The sequence below is a fragment of the Felis catus genome, chromosome A2 (genome assembly GCF_018350175.1).
Source record: "Felis catus isolate Fca126 chromosome A2, F.catus_Fca126_mat1.0, whole genome shotgun sequence".
In the NCBI taxonomy this organism is placed as follows: Eukaryota; Metazoa; Chordata; class Mammalia; order Carnivora; family Felidae; genus Felis; species Felis catus.
The window spans coordinates 50375378-50398403 of NC_058369.1; the positions used below are offsets into that span (position 1 = coordinate 50375378).

At 35.4% G+C, this 23026-nt stretch overlaps 1 protein-coding gene across 8 annotated transcripts in view; it reads right to left on the reverse strand.

Moving 5' to 3' along the window:
* RAD18 (RAD18 E3 ubiquitin protein ligase) overlaps window positions 1–23026 on the reverse strand; it is a 110367-nt gene that overhangs the window by 49605 nt on the left and 37736 nt on the right. For all 8 annotated transcript variants that reach the window (XM_019824935.2, XM_003982447.5, XM_019824936.2 and 5 more), the window contains exons 7-9: window positions 21287–21471; window positions 8067–8143; window positions 6736–6796 (exon numbers count right to left, since the gene is read on the reverse strand). In XM_019824935.2, coding sequence (XP_019680494.1) covers window positions 6736–6796; window positions 8067–8143; window positions 21287–21471 — 323 coding nt within the window. The remainder of the gene's footprint in view (window positions 1–6735; window positions 6797–8066; window positions 8144–21286; window positions 21472–23026) is intronic.

Consider the following 23026-nt stretch of genomic DNA (forward strand, 5'->3'; position numbering starts at 1 on the left):
ACATTTTTTTTTCACCAACCTCCTAGGACACCCAAACAGCTAAACCTGGATGGAAAAGAGAGTAACAGTACTGGCTAATGCTCACTAAGGGCTTGTTCATTTAGCCCTGAACTGACCAGTCTCACTTTAAATTCATGATGTAGACCTAAAATGGGCACTCAACACCGCTGTACAACTTTTCTACCTTTCTCTAGCAAACTCTGCTTTACTATTCTCCAAAATGACCACTTCAAGCTTTTGCATACGTGCAACACCCCCCTACTCAGCTGGCCTCACACTACTTTGAGAACACAGAAACATTCTAACAGAAACCTTATCATCTTCCAACTACCATTAATTCATCTGTGCACATACGCTCTATCTTCCTTGAATTTAACGAAAAATGACTGTCCTTGCAATAATTAAAGGCCAACCTCTAACCTATGCTCTGGATTCCATCACTAAGGCCTTCTCAAAGATATAGCACCTGTAACTATCCTCTCCCTTTCTTACATCATCAATTTCCCCCTCTGTGCATCTTTCCCACTGGCATACAAATATGCCTAGGGCTGTTCTGCAGAAAGTGAGAAAGTGGGTTATGAAAACAACTAGGTAACCAGCATTTTTTCCTTAATGAAATAAAGAGTGTAAAGTGCCAGAATACATTAAAAATGGAAAGAGTAAGCAACCGAGATGTCCTCCAGTGGCAGAATGGATGAACTATAGTACATCTAGACAATGGAATATAATTCAGCACTAAAACAAAAAGCACTATCAAGCCATGAAAAGACATGGAGGAACTTTAAATGCACATTGCCAAATGACGGAAGACAATCTGAAAAGACTACATGCTATAGGATGCCAACTATATGACATTCTGGAAAAGGCAAAACTATGGAGACAAAAATAAGATCAGTGGTTGCCGGGGGTTTTGTAGCAGGTGGGGTATGAACTGACAAGACACAAAGGACTCCTAGGGCAGCAAAAATACTCTGTAGGCTATCACAGTGATGCATGTCATTATATCGCTGTCCAGATCCATGGAATGCATGGTTCACACCAAGAGTGAACCCTAAAGTAAAGCATGGACTTTGGATGACTATGATGTCAGTGTAGGTTCGTTAATGATAACACCAGAGATGGGGTGTTGATAATGGGAGAGGTCATGCATGCATGGGGGCAGGAGATATATGGGAAGTCTGTCACATTTCCCTGCTGTAAAAACATAAAGTCTTACTTAAAGAGAGAAAGAGAGAGAGAGAGAGAGAGAAAGAGAGAGAGAGAGGGAGGGAGGGAGGGAGATGCAGTGCAGGTGGCTTGGATAAGCATAACCAACTGGCTTTGGAACTCAATTATCTCACTACTTATATTCTTTCAAAGTCAATACAATTTTGAGAGCAAAATGATGGAAAACAATTTTTTCTAATGTTGGAGACATGTAAGGTTGGTGTGGGGGAATGTGAACATCACTTGAGAACATCTGAATATAACCTTAAATAAGGGTAAATATTGGTTTGTAAAACTTTTACTTCAGTAATGTGTGTCTATATCGTTAGTAATGATATAAAATATGATTCTCACTGTGGGTTATAGTCAGAAAAGATCTGAAAGCCACTAGGTTAAGTATTTCCCAACTTGAAAAACAAACAAAACCATCTTTTGACCAATACCCACCTCCAGCTACGTCCTCATTTTTCTCTCCCTGACAGAGTAAAATCTCCCCCAAGAGCTGTCCACCTTAGTCTCACTTCCTCACTTCCAGTTTCATCTCGTGGACACCCAGAGCATCTGACACCTCTCCTCTTAAGAAACTGTTCTTGGGGCGCCTGGGTGGCGCAGTCGGTTAAGCATCCGACTTCAGCCAGGTCACGATCTCGCGGTCCGGGAGTTCGAGCCCCGCGTCAGGCTCTGGGCTGATGGCTCAGAGCCTGGAGCCTGTTTCCGATTCTGTGTCTCCCTCTCTCTCTGCCCCTCCCCCATTCATGCTCTGTCTCTCTCTGTCCCAAAAATAAATAAACGTTAAAAAAAAAATTAAAAAAAAAAAAAAAGAATGTCCTTGACGAACCGGTAAGAAAAGTATGTATTTTATTTTGACCCTAGAGTACATATCTTTTTTAATAACCTCAGTGGTAAAATGAGAACTACAAATGCAGCACCTGTGCTCTACACCCAACGTATAATGGAAATACCACAGCCTGCAGAAGCACCTGTGTACTTATTTCAGGTGGGAGCTAAATTAGCTACTTTTTAAACAAACAGCATTTTTACTTGAAAGAACAGTAGAAAAACTGTGATTATTTACACTTGGATAATATATTCTCTCAAAAGTGAATGAGGGAGGTTTTCACTTCAAGAAAAACAAGTCACAGCATCTGCTGACAAAGATAAAAGGATAGCTTTCAAGTGAAAATCAGAACTCTGGATAACTTGTATCCGACATTACGAGCTGACGGTTTCCCAATACTTAACTTTCCTGAGAAGACTGGGGCTGAAATTAAAGAATGCTGTTCTTTTATATTATACAATACAAATGAAAAAATGCAAACATTTGCAACTCGATGAACCAATATTTTCCAAATAACCAACAAATGATGTTACAAAACCATTCACAGGTAGAAGGGCCTTTCAAAGCACGTGACAGACCAGTGGATTTTTATGGGGTAGAGTACAAAAACTTCATTAATATGATTTCAAATTCCACTGTAACTAACCGTTCTGAAATAACACTTGCCAACAATACCCATGATTATCTAAAAAAAAAAAAAAAAATCTACTGGAACACTTCTCTCTTTTCAATTGCCTACCTGTGTCAGGGTGGATATTTTTCATATGCTTCAACCAAAGCAACACATAGCAACAGTTTAAATGCAGAAGCTGATATGAAAGTCAAGATGTTCTCTATTAAGCAAGACATCAAACAGATTTGCAAAAATAAAAAAGAATGCCACTTTTCTCTCTAAATTTTTAAAATCAGACTTCCTGGGGTGCCTGGGTGGCTCAGTCAGTTGAGCATCCGACTTCGGCTCAGGTCATGATCTTACAGTTTGTGGGTTCAAGCCCCACATCAGGCTCTGTGCTGACAGCTTGCTCAGAGCCTGCAGCCTGCTTCAGATTCTGTGTCTCCTTCTCTCTCTTGGCCCCTCCCCGGCTCATGCCCTGTCTCTGTCTCTCAAAAACAAATAAATTTTAAAAAAAATTTTTTTAAATATATATATATATATATTAATTAATTAAATAAAAAATAAAATCAGACTTCCCGAGAAATAATTTACACACAATACAATTCGTGAATTTGAAATGAACAATTTAATTTGATGCAAAAAAACCTGTAGTCGCGTAACTACCAATGCACTCATGAAATAGAAGACTTAAATCACCCAAAAGAGTTCCTTCCTGATCCCCTTTTCCCCCACCCACAGGAGCTGGCAGTACCAGTATGCTTTCTGTTACTAATTTTTGCCTTTCTAGAACTTTATATAAATGTTCATTCAAGATGCTACCCTTTTAGTTTTGCTTTTGTTGTAGCACAATGTTGTTGACATTCCCCCCATGTGGCTTCGTATGTCAAGGGTTAATTCTTTTTTATTGTTAAGTACTGTTCCATTGTATATGGATATATCATAATGTGTTTATGGATATTTACATTGTTTTCAGTTTAGGATAATATGAATACGCTGCTATAGCATTTGTCCATAATACTCTTGAAATTGTTTAATACAATTCATGGATTTTGTGTTTTGGAAATTATATCTCAATAAATCTGACTTCCTATCTCTGTGTGGATATATGCTTTCATTTCTCTTGGATAAATAGTTAGGAGTAGAATGACTGGGCTGTATGGAGGTATATAACCTTAAAACAAACTGCTAAACTGTTTACCGAAGTGGTTGTATCATTTTGCTTTCTCACCAGCAATGCATAAGATTTCCATTTGCTCCACATCCTGGCCAGGAGTTTGGTATTATCCTTTTTTTTTTTTTCCCCTGCCATTAAAATAAGTATATAGTATTATTTCATTTAAAATTATATCTTCCTGGGGTCCTTAGGTGGCTCAGTCAGTTAAGCATCTGACTTTGGCTCAGGTCATGATCTCACAGTTTGTGGGTTTGAGCCCCGCATCGGACTCTGTGCTGACAGCTGGGAGCCTGTGGCCTGCTTTGGATTCTGTGTCTCCCTCACTCTCTGCCCCTTCCCACTCACATTCTGTATCTCTCTCTCTCAAAAATAAATGTTAAAAAAATTTTTTTTAATTATACTTTCCTAAATATTAATGACTAATAAGATTAACCTATATTTTCATGTGGTTACTTGACACTTAAATATTTATTTCGCTGAAGAATGTTTCAGTCTTTTACCCTTTAAAATATATATATATGGCATATGCCTTATTATTGAATTTCAAGAGTTCTTTACATATTGTAGATACTAGTATTTTGTCAAATATAAATTTTACAGTATTTTCTCACAATCTGTGGCTTGAGTTTTCATTTTCATATTTGCCTTTTAAAGAGTAAGCACTAAATTCTACTGAAATATAACTTATCATATTTCCTTTTAGCTTTCTCTTTCACAATTCATACTATTTGTGAAAGATGATAATGTCAACTGTGACTATAAAGTTTTATTTATTTCATTCAAATCTGTATACTATTTACTCTTATTCCTTCACACTGTTGATGACCTACAGTACAATAAAAAATGTGAGAAAGAACATATCTACCTTGCTCCCAATCAGAAGAAAAGTATTTAATATTTCATCATTAAATATGATGTTAGTTGTCGGTTTCTTATAGATATTCTTTACCAGATTGAAGAAATTCTATTTCGGTAAGAGTTTTTATATTAATGGGTGTTCAATTTTGTCAAACACTTATTCTGCATCTGTTTTGAGAACCATATAGTGTTTTTTTAGTCACTTAATACAGTGAATTACAATGATTAATTTTCTAAAATTAAACCAATCTTGCACTGTTAGGATAAATCCCACTTGGTTATGATGTATTATCTTGTATATGTATTGCCAGATGTAATTTACTAAAATTTTGTTAAGGATTTTTGCATCCATGTTCAATGAGGAATATTGGTCAGAACTTTTTTTTTTAATGTTTATTTATTTTTGAGAGAGAAAGAGACAGAGACAGAGAATGAACAGGGAAGGAGCAGAGAGAGAGAAGGAGGCACAGAATCTGAAGCAGGCTCCAGGCTCTGAGCCGTCAGCACAGACTCCGACAGGGGGCTCAAATTCACGGACCATGAGATCATGACCTGAGCCAAAGTTGGACACTTAACCGACTGAGCCACCAAGGTGCCCCATGAACTTTTATTATACCATCTTTGGTTTTTAGTTTCATGGAAACTTCAGCCTCATAAAATGAGGTAAGAAGTATTCCTTCCATTTCAATTTTCTAGCAGAATATGTCTAAAACTGATTATTATTTCCTTCCTTATATATTTCATAGAATTCACCAGTGAACCCACTTGGACCTGGGATTTCTTCAGGAATTGCAAATTCAATTTGTCTATTATTTCTTCTTAAATAAAGTTTAGTAATTTGTGTCTTTCAAGGGAGTTGTCCATTTCATGTATTTTTTAAAAAAATAGATACAGAGATTTATTTTAGGGCTAAATGCATTAACTTAACATGACATGCCTAGTAAAGATACAAATTTCTATTGTATGTAAACTTTTTTTAGATATTAAATAGGAAGCAATAGTTATATCTTTTCTGGCATAATTGTTAGATATTATCTTTTTAATGGTTTAAATTACTTTCTCTCCAAGCAAATTTGCTGGTTTCCTTATTTTTACAGGCCTTATTTTTAGCAATTCAGTGGTCACTTGATATTCTCTATCCTCTGCCTCAAGAAAAATCATGTTGGCTTCCCAAATATTAAGGAAGCTCCTATCACACTTATCTAACGAGAGAAAAACACTGACTTTTGTTGTTCAGTCTAAGGTCCATGAATATTCTAGGCTCCTTTTCCTACTCTGGTAAGGCACAGGCCATCACACCTGTATCTAATGCCTGTGTACTGCGTCTCTCCTCCCAAACAGATCACTCCTGTACCTATACATTCAAAGCTTAAGAAGGAAGGGGGAAAAAAAAAAAAAAAGAAAAAGAAAAAGAAAAAATCCTCTTAGCACAACTAAAACACATCATGTATGGAATATCATTCCATATTTATTAACTACCTTTTGCCAGGTACTTAAATTTAAATTTAAACTAAAAAACAACCAACCAAAAATAACAGCTACCAAAGTGACAAAACGTGAACGTGCTAGCCCTGGAAAAGATACATACAAAAGCCTAATAAGGAAAAGGAAGTAAGCTGGAAGTTGGTAACAACTGATAAAGTGAAAACTATTTTTGGCACAAATTTGCAAGTTACAGAAGTGCTGAAATTCTTCACAAAAGTGTTGCAGTGAGTGGCCTGAGGACAGGATGGAAAGTCAGGAATGTTTCCATTTTAACTCCATTTTATTTTCACAGAGATGTTTTGAGAGCAGCTAATTAATATTCACAAAGTACTTAGTGATAAGCTCAAAGAAGAATGTTAGAAATCAAAAAGCAGGCACATAGAGTTACAAGAAAGGTCACGGAGTAAACAACTAAAATTCAGTTAAGTAATATAGAAGAAAAGTTTACATCAAACATTACTGTAAAAACTTATTTTAAAAAGTTACTTAAGAAAAATTACTTAAGATTAACCTGAAACCCAACTTCTCTATAAATAAAGAAAATGCCACACAACTTACGATATTTACTGTGAATTTCATCTATTTCCTTTTCTGTTTGGTCCTTTGTAAAAACCATTATCTAAAATAATCCAAAAGATCTTAATTAAAAATTCAAAAAGTGACAAAAACTGGAGTACTACAAACTTTAAAATAGGGGAAAATAATCTCTTATCTCTGTTTCATATAAACCTAGGAAGAATAACTCCTGTGTACCTCCTTTGAATATCATAATTAGTATACCTTTACTCATTACTGTTTTCTCATCTGTAGAAAATGCAACACTAATATTCATATTAACACTAACATGAAGAATTAATACAATGATCAATTAAATTTCCCACTTTTGGTATTTAATTTTTCACCTTCATTAATACAACAGTAACACGTGAAACTACAAGACTGAAGAAGTATTTAGCAGATCATTAATAAGGCAGATTTTCTTGTTTGACTTCTCCCTTTTCCAACCTAACCTCTCCAAGTCTACTGGAAAGGTAATAAATAAAGAAAATATAACACTCAATATGTTAAATTTCTACTTCCACTTTTGAAAATCTTAGACTTAAGAGATCAGAAATCTACTTACATGACTCATTACAGTTTCCATCTTACAGTTAGCACATAGGTAATAATAAAATCAATGAAAATCTCATTTTTTTTCTACTATCTGATTATAAACTTACTTCCCTAAGGTCGGTGCTTTCCTTACAAACACATTACCGATGGTCTAGGAAAAAAGTCTACTTGGGAGAGCCCATAACACTTCCTCCACTGTCATAGGACACAATGACTATTTTCTTCTTTGGTATCCTTTCCTCAAGTTTTGGACCATCAAGCTAGAGGAAGGCAATAGTGAAGAATTTTAGGTGTCTGATTCCCTCAACAAGCTTAATAGATACTCAGTCCTCATTAAGTCTTATAATTACTTAATTTCTCCATCAGCATAATCACAGAATTACAGGATGCCAAGCTGAAGGGGGATATCTTAGAGATCATATAGTTTAACCCCCGAGTTTTACAGACAAAGATCCTAAGGGCCACAGATGTTAAAGAGCTTATCAAATGCAACCAGCAGAGAAAGGACTGATATCAAGGCCACCAGATGTACAGGCATATGCTTTTTCCACAGGACTATAATTCATTAATAAACTCCACTTTGGATTGTACTTAGCCCTAGAAGACTGCTAACTGTGATAGAATTTTGTGCTCAAAATCAGCTACAAGAAAATCATAATACACTAAATAGAAATGTGTTCCAGGACATTTCCTACTGAACAGATTTAATTTTACTGGGCATTCAACTTTTCTGCCCATCATTTCTACCCAGACAATAAAATAGACCATCAACATACGCTTTCATTGAGTTTACTAGCTTCAAGACGCATCCTAGTCTTCTCCATGTTTTCAATTTCTTGAACTATTTCAGCAGCTGTTAAAATAAGGACATACAGGCAGTGTTAATTACATGGTTTTGATCATTGTACAACCCTAAAGCTAGATGATGGGAATGTGTGAACTACCTGTTCACACTACCTGTTGTTAATTTTCCTCTAAGTCCAAAGTTATTGCAAAATAAAAGATTAAAAGGAGTAAAACACTGAACTCTTGCACATGCAGAACAATTTAAGACATAACTGTAAGAGTACAGTAAAGTCATTTTGCTCTTTCCTTTAAAAATATAGGCATAAATAGCAGTCCCAATGGAATATGAAAATTAATTTGTTAGTGGAATCCAATTCTTAGCAGATATCTATTCAAACTCCAATGTACTAAATATAAATTTACATTTTTAGACTCAGAGCATTAAGAGCCATGGAGCAATATGAAAAGGTCTAACATACATGGAACAGGAATCCCAAAAGAAGAAGAAAGGGAAGAGAAAAATATTTGAAGATCTAATGGTCAGAATTTGCCAAATATAATAAAAGACATCAAACCACAAAGGCAAGAAACTCAAAGAATATTAAGCAGAATGCAAAAACAAAACAAAACAAAAATACAACAACATATATAACACAGACACACAGAGAAAATCTGCATGAGCCAGAGAAAAAGAGTATATTACATAAAGAAAAATCAAGCATTATATCATGGCTTCTCATTAGAAACTATTCAAGCCAGGGGCGACTGAGTGGCTCAGTGAGTTAAGCATCCGACTTTGGCTCAGGTCATGATCTCGCGGTTCATGAGTTCGAGCCCTGAGTCAGGCTCTGTGCTGACAGCTCAGAGCCTGGAGCCTGCTTCAGATTCTGTATCTCCTTCTCTCTCTGCCCCTTCCATGCTCATGCTGTGTGTGTCTCTCTCTCAATAATAAATAAATGTCAAAAAATTTTAAAAAAAAAGAAAGAAAGAAACTATTCAAGCCAGAAGACAATGGAGTGATGAATTAAAAGTATGGGGGAAAAAACCATGCCAATCCGGAATTCTATGCCAATGGAAGTATTTTTCAAAAGTGAAGGAGGAATAAAGATTTTCTGAGACTAACAAAAACTGAGAGAATATGTTATTAGCAGACTTGTACTATAAAAAGTGTTAAAGGAAGTTGTTCAAGCAGAAGAAATATGAAACCAGAAACTTATCTCTTCCTAGAAGAGAAAATGAAGAGTGATAGAAATGGTAAAAATGAAGGTAAATACAAATATTTTTCTTATTTTTAACTATTCTAAAAGATAACTGACTATTCAAAACAACAACATATTGTGTTAATACCATAGGTAAAAGTACAAAACTCATGACAACAACAACACAAAGAATTAGGGATTTAAGGTATACTGTTGTAAGGTTCTTACACTGTAAGTGAAGCAGTACATCATTTGAAAGTAGACTGTAACTAACAGGTGCTTATTACAAATCCTACGTCAACCACTAAAACTTTTGTAAAAAAAAAAGGTAAAATAAGCCCAAAGTAGAAATAAAATGTATTAATAAAAAATACTCACCCAAAAGAGAGCAAATAAATGGAATAAAAAGCAGAAGGAACAAGCAGAAAATAACGCCAACTGTATCAATAAGTACATTAAATGTAAGTGATTTAAAAGCATCAATAAGAGATACAGAATGTAGACTCAATTAAAACAAGCAAGACCAAACTATATGCTTTCAGCAAAGAACCCATTTTATTTATTGTGAGAGAGAGAGAACACAGGCATGCATGCAAGCGGATAAGGGGCAGAAAAAGAGGGACAGAGAGAACCCTGCACTGCCAGCGAGGAGCCCGGTGCTGGAGCTCAAACCCACAGACCATGAAATTATGACCCGAGATGAAATCAACAGTCAGATATTTAACCAGCTGAGCCACCCAGATGCCCCAGAATGCATTTTAAATAAAAGACATAGATAGGTCCAAGATAAAGGAATGGAAAGAAATGTATCATGTAAATACTAAAGGGAAGAAACTTGCAATAGCTATATTAAAAAGGCACAACAGACTTCAGAATAATGAATGTTATCAGGGATAAAGAGGGAAACTGTATAATGATAAAAGACTCAATTCAGTAAGAAAACCTAACAATCTTAAATGTGTCTGCACCTAGAACAGAAATTAAAAATACATGAATGAGAACTTGCAGTTCCAAAGAAGATGGACTAGACTCATTTCTCTTCTGATTTCTCATACTCTCCCTCAGTAATTATCACTAAAACCCTTGAATGTAAGGTAACAAGTATAAGAGAACTCTGAAGGGTAGAAGGAGAAAGATGGACTGGCTAAGGGCTTCAGAAGTTAAGGGACAACACAATGGTAAGTTCTTTGGGCTTCCTTTTTATCTTCTGTAAATCCCAGATTGGACTCTGGTGAAGCCTGCAACCCAGAAAACACACACACACACACACACACACACACACACACACACACACACACACACACACACAACCATTTTTCTAGCAAAGGACTATGAAAGGAGGAGACCAAAAAACTTTATGACAATATCTGACTTACTCCAGCTAAACACTGCTGATGCTTCCTGCCCACTACAGTACAATCAGAGAGTTAAGTGTGGAGTATGGATTCCACCCCCCTTCTCCCCCAGCAGTAACAGGAGCACTGGGAAAGGCTTTCCTCTCCCAGCAACACAGGGCCAGTGCGGACCAAATGAGAAACCTAGACCTCAGCCAGCAGTAGCAGATAGGACCCTCACCCTCTAACTAGTGATTGGAGCAAGGATCTCAAAGAGACAAAACCTGGAGAACAGTATCCTTTAAACCTGCACAGGAAATCCTAAACACATTCTTGGCCAACTCACATGTGAAATATTCTAAAAATTAATTTTAGAGGCCAAAAGGTTTGGGAAGTGGAGCACAGTATGAAACACCAGATTCTCAAGGGCCCTTTAGGTAGTAATTAAAGGAAGCAGACCAGGACAACGCTGCAAGGGCTCTGAAAACTACACTGTCATTAGAACCACGGTCCACAGAAGTAGGTCCAGATCTGCATGTTAAACGTAAACAGGGTGAGTGCCTGTTAAAGGAGAATATTTTTAAAAGAACTAGAATCTCCTATTATAGTCAAAATGTCTAGGACACAATAAAAACACTTGTCAACTAAGAAGCAGGAAAATCATAACTTCAATGAGAAAAGATACTCAACAGATACTAACACTGAGATGACTCCAATCGTGAAACTATCTGGTAAGAATTTTAAAGGTACCATCATACAAATGCTTCAACAAGTAATCAGGAGCTCTCTTGAAACAAAAGAAAACAAACCTGCTACTGTATGTAATATTTTTATGACAGCCAGTGGTCCATTATAAAAATTTATCTTCTTAGTTTAAATGTTACATTTAAGTTATTAATTTCTTATACTTGCAAGGGACAACTAAAAAACAACAATTAGAAACAAAGGAAAACAAATGAACCCTACCGTATTTCAGTAAAACACCAAGCCACACACTGAAGAAAGATAAAAAGGAAATTATGAACACAATATCGGACTACATACCCTCAGTCTGGGAAATGGAGGCAGGGAAAGCAACCGTGGGGAGAGAGAACTAAAAAATATTCTGAATTCTTTCTTATAGGTAGGTCTGTTTTGCAGTGGTGTAGTAGTACAGATGAAGCAATTCTGAAACTATTTTAGATGTACTACAGAATTGGGACAAATTACTAAATGTGCTGATGCTATTAAAGGGAGGATTCTTGTGGAAAAAAATGGGAAGTATAAATATGGACAGAGAAAGGTATAGAACTCTGTGGGGTTGGACTGCAATCAGTATGCTCTCATGATTTCTAATGTATGTAAGTATAAATGGATTTACATTTATATATACACATACAGTATACAGGCACATAAGCATGTCATGTATATGTACATACCCATGTATGCACATCTATATGCATGCATATATTCCTGAGCTCAATCTGCTACAAGAACCTAGAAGCAAAGGCACCAGTAGCAATGTGGAAGGAGTGACGTTAGAAAATCATCATTTTGCAACTATCACAGAAAAGATTAGTTCATATAAAAATTACCTAAGAATAGTAATGTAGGGGTGAAATTTTAATGAGGTATAGGATATTTACATGGTGTTAAAGTGTCTCTACAGATATCCAATTAGTAGCAAGTGGAAAACTATATAATCTCCCAGTATCGAGGGAGAAACTGAGAAGATGATTAAACCAGCCATCACAAATGAGAGGCACAAAGATGTCAAACACCCTGGATGTGATATCCTGACAAGGGACAAAAAACATCACATATATAGTACTCTGGCCAGGAATGCACAGCCTTGATGTAATTATAAGGATACATCACACAAAGCCAAAGTGAGAAATACTCTGTTTTGGGGGGAAAAAACAACAACAACAAAGCCTGTATTCTTTGCCAATGTCATAAAAGACAAAGACAGACTGAGGAATTGTTCTAGATAGAAAGAGACGGAAAGGATAGCACAACTAAATGCAGTATGTGATCCAAAACCGCAGCATGTACTAGAAGAAAAAAAAAAAAAAAAAAAGAAATCTATTAGCAATCATTACTGGGTCCACTGCTGAAAATAGAACAGAGATGATAGAATGGATAAAAGTATTGTTAACAAAGTTAAATTTACTGAAATTAATAGCTGTAATTTCATAATAAAAAAGAATATCCTTTTTCTTAGGAAATACATAGTAAGTACTTAGAGGTAAAGAATCAAGATTATACAACTTATTCTTAGGTGGTTTAAGGAAAAAATAGAAGTATATAAGTATGTTACACACATGTATTTTTATACAGAGAGAGAGTAATAGCAATTCATAAAGGAAATAAGGCAAAATGATGATAGATGAATCCATATAAAGGGTACAGATGTTTTTTTCTATGATAATTATTTCCAAATAAAGTAGTTTTAACTACTTTACAAACACAAAATTAAAGCTTTTTCAAGGAACCTAAGTGGCTCAGTCAGTTAAGCGTCCACCCCTTGCTTTTGGCTCAGGTCAGGATTTCATGGTTCATGAGATCGAGTCCCAAGTTTGACTCCACACTGACAGCACAGAGCCTGCTTGGAATTTTCTCTCTCCCTCTCTGCCCCTCCCCCATCTACACTTTTTGTCTCTCTCAAAATAAAAAAAATAAACTTAAAAAAAAAAGGCTTTTTCAGACAAAAGCTGAAAAGAATTTGTAACTGGCACATCTGCACTCTTTACAAGACATATTAAATAGTTTTTCAGGCCAAAAGAAAATGACATCAGATGGAAACCTTGATCTAAGCAAGGAGATGAAAAATACTGGAAATAGTAATGTGTAGGCACATATAGACTTTCTTTTTCATTTTTATTTTCTTTAAAAGAAAATTGACAATTTAAAAAAAAAGAGTAAAAAGGAATTATCGAGGTTGTAACACATACAGAAGAAAAATCTATGACAATAATGAAATGAAAGATGGAAGTCATAAGATACCTCTATGTTCTACATGAAGTAGTTAGTATATTATTGGAAGGGAGACAGTGATAAGCTTAAGATACATATGGTAAGCACTAGAATAATCACTAAAAGAAAGTAAACAGATATACCTAATAGCCAAATGAGGAAACAGAAAACTAAAAAATACTCAATCCAAAAAAAGGAAGACAAAACAAAGAATGAATAGGACAAATAGAAAAGAAAAGCAAGATGATAGCCTTGAACTCAACCAAATAGGTTAAATGAAATGAAAATGGTTTAAGCCCTATAACTTAATGGTGTATCTTGTCAAATTACATTTTAAAAGCAAATCCAGGGGCACCTGGGTGGCTCAGTCAGTCAAGCATCCGACTCTTGATTTTGGCTCAAGTCATGAGATCTCACCATTCATGAGATCAAGCCCCATGTGAGGCTCTGCGCTGACAGTGTGGAACCTTCCTGGGATTCTCTCTCTCCCTTTCTCTCTGTCCCTTTCTTTCTCATGCTCTTGCTCATTCTTTCTCTGTCTCTCAAAATAAATAAATAAACTTGAAGAAAAAAGGAAATCAAAACCATATACCGCTTTCAAAGAAGTTTAAATGTAATAACACAATGGGTTTAAAGAGAAGAAGAGTGAAGTAAGATAGAGTGGCTATATTCATTCATACCAGATAAAGTAGATTTTGAGACGAAGAATATTACCAGAGACAAAGACAAACATTTCATAATAATAAGTAGTAGTAGGTCAACTTATCTAGAAGACATAACGATACTAAATGCACATACACTTAATTATTGAGATTCAAAATATAAGGAAAACTAAAATTATTGAAAGGAAAAATGGAAAATCTATAAATATAGTTGGAGATTTCAATAATCCTTTCAGGAATTGATAGCACCAGCGAATATAGGATCAGCAAGGATGCAGAAGAACTGAATGTTACTATCAAGCAAGTTTACAGAACCTTTAAGGAAAAGAAAAAAAAAAGCAAAATATTCAAGTGTTTATGGAACATTTACCAGGAAATCCTAATGCTGAGTTATAAAACAAGTCTCAGTAAATGTAAAAGGTCTGAAATGATACAGAACTGGTTAAATAGAATCAAAGTAAAATGAATAATAAAAGATTTCTGGGAAATGCCCATATATTTGGAAATTGGAAATACTTCTATATAACCCACTATTCAAAGAAGAAATGGCAACAAAGATTAGAAAATATTTTAGGAGGACCTGGGTGGCTCAGTGAGTTAAGCGTCCAACTTGGGCTCAGATCACGATCTCGCAGTTTGTGAGTTTGAGCACTGCACCAGGCTCTGTGCTGACAACTCAGAGCCTGGAGCCTGCTTCAGATTCTGTGTCTCCCCCTCTCTCTGCCCCTCCCCTGCTCATGCTCTGTCTCTCTCTGTCTCTCAATAATAAATAAACACTAAAAAGCTTTTTAAAAAAAGAAAGAAAATATTTTAACTGAATGCAAATGAAAATACAATGTATCAACATTTGTGGGTGTAAGTAAAATAGTACTTATAGGAAAATTTTAAAAGAAGAACAATCTGAAATAATTATCTAAGCTTCCACCATAATAAGCTACAGAGATAAGACCAAATTAAACCTAAAGTAATTAGAAAGAAGAAAATAATGATAGGAGGAAAATTCAATAGAATGGAAAATACACAATAAGTTAAGGAAAAAAATGAAACTGAAAGCCAGTTCTTTGGAAAAATCAATAAAATTGATATCTTATAGGTAAACCCAATCAAGGGAAAAAAGAGAGAAGACACATTTCTAGTATCAAAAACAAAAGACAGTACATTACCACAGATCCCACAGACATTAAAAGACAATGAAAGAAATATTCTTAAAAAAAAATGCTGACAGCAAATTGTAAATTCAAGAACTTAGATGAAATGGACACAGTCCTTGCTAAAGATAAAAGGTTGCTTTAATATTCAAAAATCAACATAATACAAATCAAAACCACAATGACACACCGCTTCACATGGCTAGGGTGGCCAAAACAGGAAAGACAGAATAACAAATGGTGGCAAGAATGTGGAGAAACTGGAACCCTTACTCTAGTGAAATGTAAAATGTTGTAGGCACACTGAAAAACAATCCAGCAGTTCCTCAAAATGTTAAAATGTAGTTACCACTTAACCCAGCAATTCCACTCCTAAGTACATATCTATGGAAAATGAAAACGTAAGTCCACACAGACACTTGTGTATGGATATTCATAGTTCATAGCAGCGTTATTCATAATGGCTGAAAAGTGGAAAAATCCCAGATGTCAGTCAATGAATAGGCAAAAATAAGTAATAGATCCACACAATGAAATATTATTGGGCAATAAAAAGGAATGCAGTACTAACCATGAATAATGGACAACCTTGAAAAGAAGTCAGTCACTGAAGGCCATGTATTTGCCTTAATTCATTTAAATGAAATGGACTTCCAGTTCTGCACAGAAGGAGGTTGGAAGTTGCCATTCCGTCTTAATAACAAGTTAAAAGCTCAACAGACTGAAAAATCAGCGACTCTTCTTAGATCCACACTGAAGAGGACACAGGGCAAACTAATGCCCCCAAGACTGTTGAGACCCCCAAAAATACAGAGTAATGGCTTACCTTAGGAGAAACTTACAAGCAGAAACTGCAGTGAGAAACATAACAAAAGATAAGAAAACCTGAATCGTAATTAATTAATTGCTGGAGGTCCTGTGCAGATGATTCTGAGAGTTAAAAACTCCAGGGAGACCAGTCATGGCTGGAGGGTGGTAGGGGAGACAATATTGTGAGATTCATCTTCAGGAGTTCAACAAAATCCTTATAGTAAATTATCAAAGAAAAATCTCTGGTTTTGAGCAGGGGGAAGGGAAAAGAAACCGTCTTCAAATATACCAGCGTATTCTTCTCTTAACAAGACCTGTCCTCTCAGGGAACTAGTTAAACAGAGCCTAACCAACTGGGGTATTACTAGAGCCTAATTGACCTGGGAAAGGGAAATACAGAAGTCCCCCCCTTAACTGCAGTTCTGCTCTCCACTGTTTTGGTAACTCGGAATCAACCATGGTTCAGACACAGATGACCTTCTTCTGATATATGGTCAGAAAGAAAGTCAAGAGTAGACTAACACTATATCACAAGGACCATGTGATTCAACTCTCTTAATATGCAGACAATTTATCACCTCACATTACCATAAGAAGTATGAATATACTACAATAAGATATTTTGAGAGAGAGAGACCATATTCACATAAGTTTTATTATAATATATTGTTAAAATTGTTCTATTTTATTAGTTATTGTTAATGTCTCACTGTGCCTAATTTATAAATTAAATTTTATCATAGGTATGCACGCACAGGAGAAACAATATATATAGGATTTGGTACTATCCATGGTTCCAGGCATCCACTAGGGGTCTTGGAAGTATCCCCCCACAGATAAGGAGGGACTACTACACCCAACTCCAGCCTGCTCTAGCCATCTTCCCACCTAAGGGAGGAGAAAAAAACTAAGAAATACTTGGTAAGTTTACAATCCAGGGACACAGGCCCACTAAAGAATTGAGGCCTAATGCTAAGAAGCTTCACCTCTCTGGCACACCTCACCACCACATTACTAAGGGCCTACTTAAAACAAGTTCCTTTTAACTAGTATATTATGTCCAACTAACAAGAAAAACATTACAAAAACATACCAAAAGGCAAAAAACACAAACACTGAAAAAAAAATGAACAGAATATCCAAACACTGGGAGATAAGTAAGTAAAATATCTAGAACAGACAGGTCTACGGAGAAAGTAGATTAGTAGTTGTCTAGGGCTATGAGGATTGGGAAAAAATGCTGAGTGACTGCTAATGGATATGGAGTTTCTTTTGGGGGTGATAAAAATGTTCTAAAATCTATTGCAGTGGTGGCTGCATAACTGTGAATATACTAAGAAACACTGAATTACAACTTTGAATGGGTAGTACGGTATGTGAATTATATTTCAACAAAGCTATTAAAAAATCAATGTAATAAGCCATATTACAGAATATTACTGAATAAGGGGGAAAAATGACAAACTCAATAAATGTAGAACAAGGATTGGACACAATCCAACACTCCTTCACGATTCCCAACAAACTAGGAATCGAAGAAACACCCTCAACCTCACAAAAGGCATCTTTGAAAATCTGCAACTGTCAGACTTAATGGTTAAAGACTAAATATGTTATCTATAAGACTGGTAGTAAGGAAAGGATATTTGTTCATACTTTCATACAACACTGCACTGGAGTGTCTAACCAGTGCAATAAAGCAAGAAGAGGAAATCAAAAACACACAGACTGAAAAGAAAAAAGAAATAAAACTTATTTTTATTGACATGATTGTGTAAATAAAAATCCTAGAAACAACTAGAAATAATTCAGTTTTAAAAGTTGACACTATAGATATGTATATATACATATACAAAATATACAAAGCTAAATATACAAAAATCAGTATATCAAAATGATTCTTTAAAATAGTAATGAGAAACTGACATAAAAAACACCACTTACAATAGCACCAAAAACAACGACAACAACTTAGTGGTAAGCTTAACAAAATACTAGAAAACATTTATATAAAAAGCTGGAAAACAATGCTGACAGAAATTAATGGAGACCTAAACAAACAGAGACAGATCTTAACTGGTATTAAAAGACTCAGTAAAGTTATCAATTCTCCTAAATTGATCAATGAATTTAACGTAATCCCAATTAAAATCCCAGAAGGCTCTTTTTGTAGACATTAACAAACTGAGTCTAACATTTACATGGGAATGCAAAGGACCTAGAATGGTCAAAGTAATTTTGAAAAAGAACAAATTTGAAGGACTTTCTCCACCTGACTTCAATACTTGCTACCAAGTTACAGTAATCAAGGGGGTATGGTGCTGGCAAAAAAAAAAAAAAAAAAAATCCGGCATAAAGACCAATAGAACAGAAAAGATTCTAGGTATATTCACACACATATATGGTCCATGGATTTTTGACAAAGGGGGAAATGTAGATGGGGAAAGGATAGCCTTTTTAACAAATGGGACTGTTAAAACTAGATACATAGCCATATTTTTTTAAGTGAGCTGTAACCTTTACCTCACATCAACAGAAAAAGTAACTGGAAATGCATCATAGACTAAAGCTAAAATTATAAAACTTCTAGAAGAAAACATAGGAGAAATTCTTCGTGATCCTAGGATAGGCAAATATTTCTTCATGGAATACCACAAGCATGAACCATAAAAGAAAAAAAGTGGTAACTGGACTTTATCAAAATGAAAAACTTCTGCTCTTCAAAAGACATTAAGAAAATGATAAGGCAAGTCAAAGCCTAGGATACAATATTCAAATACATGTATTTCACAAATGACTGGTATCCAGAATATAACAACTCTATTTTTTTTAAGCTTGTTTATTTTGATAGAGAGTGCACACACATGCAGGGAAGGGCAGAGAAAGAATCCCAAGCAGGCTCCATGCTGTCAGTGCAGAGCCTGATGCGAGGCTTGATCTCACAAACTGTGAGATGATGACCTGAGCTGAAATCAAGAGTTGGAGGCTTAACCGACTGAGCCACCCAAGCACCCCGAGAATATATAAAACAACTCTTATAAGCAATAAAAAAATGTTAATGGACAAAATATTTCAACAGACCCTTTACCAACACACACACACACACACACACAAATAGCAAATAAATATATGAAAAGATGCTGAACATCATTAGCCTCAGGAAAATACAAATTAAAACCATCAAGAGATAGGGGGAGGGATGGTGGTGCTGCATTGATTGGCTATCTGTATGGAAAAACAAGAGAATCTTGCCCCTACCTCACAACATACACTAAAATAGATTCCAGATAAATTGCAGATCAAAACGTAAAAGCAAAACCAATAAAGCTTTTAGAACAAAACAAGATCCTCATGACCTTGCAATAGGCAAGGACATAAAGCACTAACTAAAGGAAAAATGCAAAAGATTAGTACAATTAAGAACTTCTACTTCTTGAATGAAGTCATTAAGAGAATGAAAAGGCAAAGTGAAGAGTTTAAATATACATATATATCCAGCAATATCTATATACAGAAAACTTCACGTACTCCCACAAATAAATAAGGGGAAGAAAAGGATACACAGCATAAAAAAATTGGTCATAATGCTTAGATGGGTATTTCACCAAAGAAGATATCCAGATGATCAACAAACATATAAAAATGTGCCCAACACTGTAAATCATTGGGGAAATGCAGATTAAAACCATAATGAGACACTACCAATGACCCACTAAAATGGCCAAAAAAGAAAACTGACAATACTGATGTTGTCAAGGATGTGAAAAAACTGGAACTCTCAGACCCTCCTAATGAAAGTGTGCACTGGTAGGAAAAAAACAAGAAGAAGAAGAAAAAAAAAGAAATTAAATAAGGAAAAAAAAAATGTACCCTGGCACTGAGTTTTTGGCTACATTATCCATGAAAGCTAAGCAGCTGCACAAATATATCAATAATTTCACTCCTAGATATATATATATCCAACAAGTATGTGTGCCTATGTGCACTAAGACACGTAAAAGAGACAGCAACATTATTCTTAAGAGCCAAAGAGTAGACAAATCCAAATGTCCATCAACCACTGAATGGATAAACAGTGTGATATACAATGGAATACTCTATAGCAACAAAAATGAAAAGATCACAACTGTACACAAAAACATAGATGAATCTTCTAAATATAATTCTGCACAAATAAAGCCACACTGCAAAGAATACATAAGCTATTTATTATTCCATTTACATAAAGACAAAATATAGGAAAAACAAGCAAAATGAAAAATCTCTGGTGTTAGAAGTCAAGGTGCTGGTCATTTGTGCAAATGAAGGCAGGAGTGATTGGAGGTGGGAGCACAGGGGCTTTGGGGATGCTGGTTCTTATCTGAAAAGTAGTTACAAAGGTATTTTCCCTTTGTGAAATTTACTCTGTGATAATTCACTAAACAATACCATTTGTATACTTTTCTGTTTGCATACTGTACTTCAGTTTTTAAAAAATTAGGCAATTCTATATATGCTAATAATTCAAAGAACTCCAAAACATGTGTGTGATTAAATGAAAAGGACAAACCATTAAATAGTGTGTATATAGTACTAACATTTTTACAAAACAATAGTCAACGACATGTTTGTGTAATAATTTATAATCATAATGGTAACATTTGTTGAATGCTAACTACTTGCTATGATACAATGCCATGCACTTTTCATTTATTTCCTTTAAAAACACTATATTGCACACAGTATCATAATCCTTATTTTATGGATGAGAAAACTGAGATAGTAAGTAGCTTGCCCATAGTCCCCCAGTCGTAAAGCTACAAAACTGGGATTATAACCCAGCTCTCTAGATCAAGTCTTCATCCTGCACTATCTCTGGAAAGATATACATAAGAAACGGGCAGCAGGGGTTGCCTCTGAGATGGGAATAGGGACTAAGAGGCTGAGAGAAAGGCTGGCTTATCAGAGCGTATTCTAGATACCTTTTGAAGGAATACATTTGCATGCCTCATCTACTATCAAAATTATACTTATTAATGTTTCTTTTCTACGGTTTATAATCCCTGAGCTACACAAACTGCTTTATCCAGAGAAAAGAAGAACTCATTGCTTCACTAGCTTACCTGATTTAGGGTGCAAAGCATCACACTGGGCATTGTACATGTGTACAAATTCTTGGTGCCTTTTAATGAGCTGTTGTTTATTTCCTTGAATAGATAATCCATGCTGTTTTAGCTTTTTCTTTAAGTCGCGATCTGAGAGCAAGTTATACACAGTTTTGGGCAGAGGCTTCCTTTTGTGAACAGAACTGAAAAGAGGGAAAAAATGAAATCACTAAGGGTTACTCTGAATTATCAAAATCTCTTCACATAAAACAGTAATTTGCCTTCACAGAGTACCAGTGTGACTGAGAGAGCAGTGGAACCATTAAGATAAAAGTGAGAAAGAGAAGAAGGATCCAATTTGCAAATAAAGGTGATAGTGTTGGATATGATGTATCTGAGGTGCTGACAGCACATTCAGATACCAGGGTCCACATGGCAGCCAAACTGAGAGGAACGTAGGTCTCATAAGGAGGTCAGGCCTAAGGATGCAGACCTGGGATGCCCATGGAAGGCCTATGCACTAATTGCTGTAAGAACTTCACTTAGAATCACACTTACATAGACTTACTCAATTCTCCAATGCTTTAAAACATGTTTGCCCTAAAATGCATCCATGGTTTCCAGGCAAAAACTATAAAAAACAGTTGCCTCAGATGATCAGAGTATAAACCCTATTGAGATTTAAACGACAGATTTAAGAATATAACTTCTTGAGAAAAAATTCTAATCCACAATCAAAACTACCCCACCCCCTTAGCTTTACCCAATTCATTACTGCCAATGAAAAAAGAAGTCAGAAAGCCGACAGGTAGATAGTATTCTTATGACAGCATCTTCAAAGAACATGATTGAAAACAACAGCAAAAAATACTGAGGGTTCTGTTATCTTTAACTTCAATTAATTACAGTAACAAATATATAAGGCATTACAAGTGTATTAGCAAAACCACCACCTGGCTCTTCATTCTACTTATATAATTAATACAGTGACAAGCACTAAGCTGCAATGTAATATAACAAAGCCCTATCAAATGACTTTCTTCTGCTCCATCCAAAAAAGGAGTTAATAAACATTATTTCTTAAGATGGAATAGAAATCAAGCTAAGGGTATCAATGACTTGAGACAATTTTATAAAAGGGACCCTTAGTGAGTTTTAATCTATTTAATACAATTATAATCTGACTCTGAGTACACTGCTTGGCTCAACACCATGGCAATTAGGTACTTAATAAATATGCATTCAAAGTAGTCATTACAATTCCCATAATTTCCAAATGAAAATGCCAAAGTCTCCGGTAGAAACTAATAAGCCCTTGAAAGTAAAAGGTTTATCCAAAAAACAAGATTTCACAAAGGACTTACATATAACTAGTTTGCCTTCAAGGCCAGGCTACCCAAACTGTAGCGAATCTTGGAACTACTAGGAGAGCTTATTAAATTGCAGATTCTTGGTCCCATCTCCATACCACCCACTTCTGAAGTGGAGACCTAAAGTCTATTTTAATAAGCTTCCACAGGGTAAATCTGATGCAAATGGCCTAAAGACTATACTGAGAGAAATGGCACAGTTGAATAAATGGAGACTGAAAACAATCAAACATTTTTCTATAAACCTACAGCACCGCACCACTCCCTAGCTAAATTGTTTCTTTTATGCTCTATCAATAAAGTCTAAAAGCCAGAGATCACTATTTAACTGCAGAAAGACTTGCAGACTCTCAACAGATTACAGTTGTCTGAAAATTACCCAGGGGGC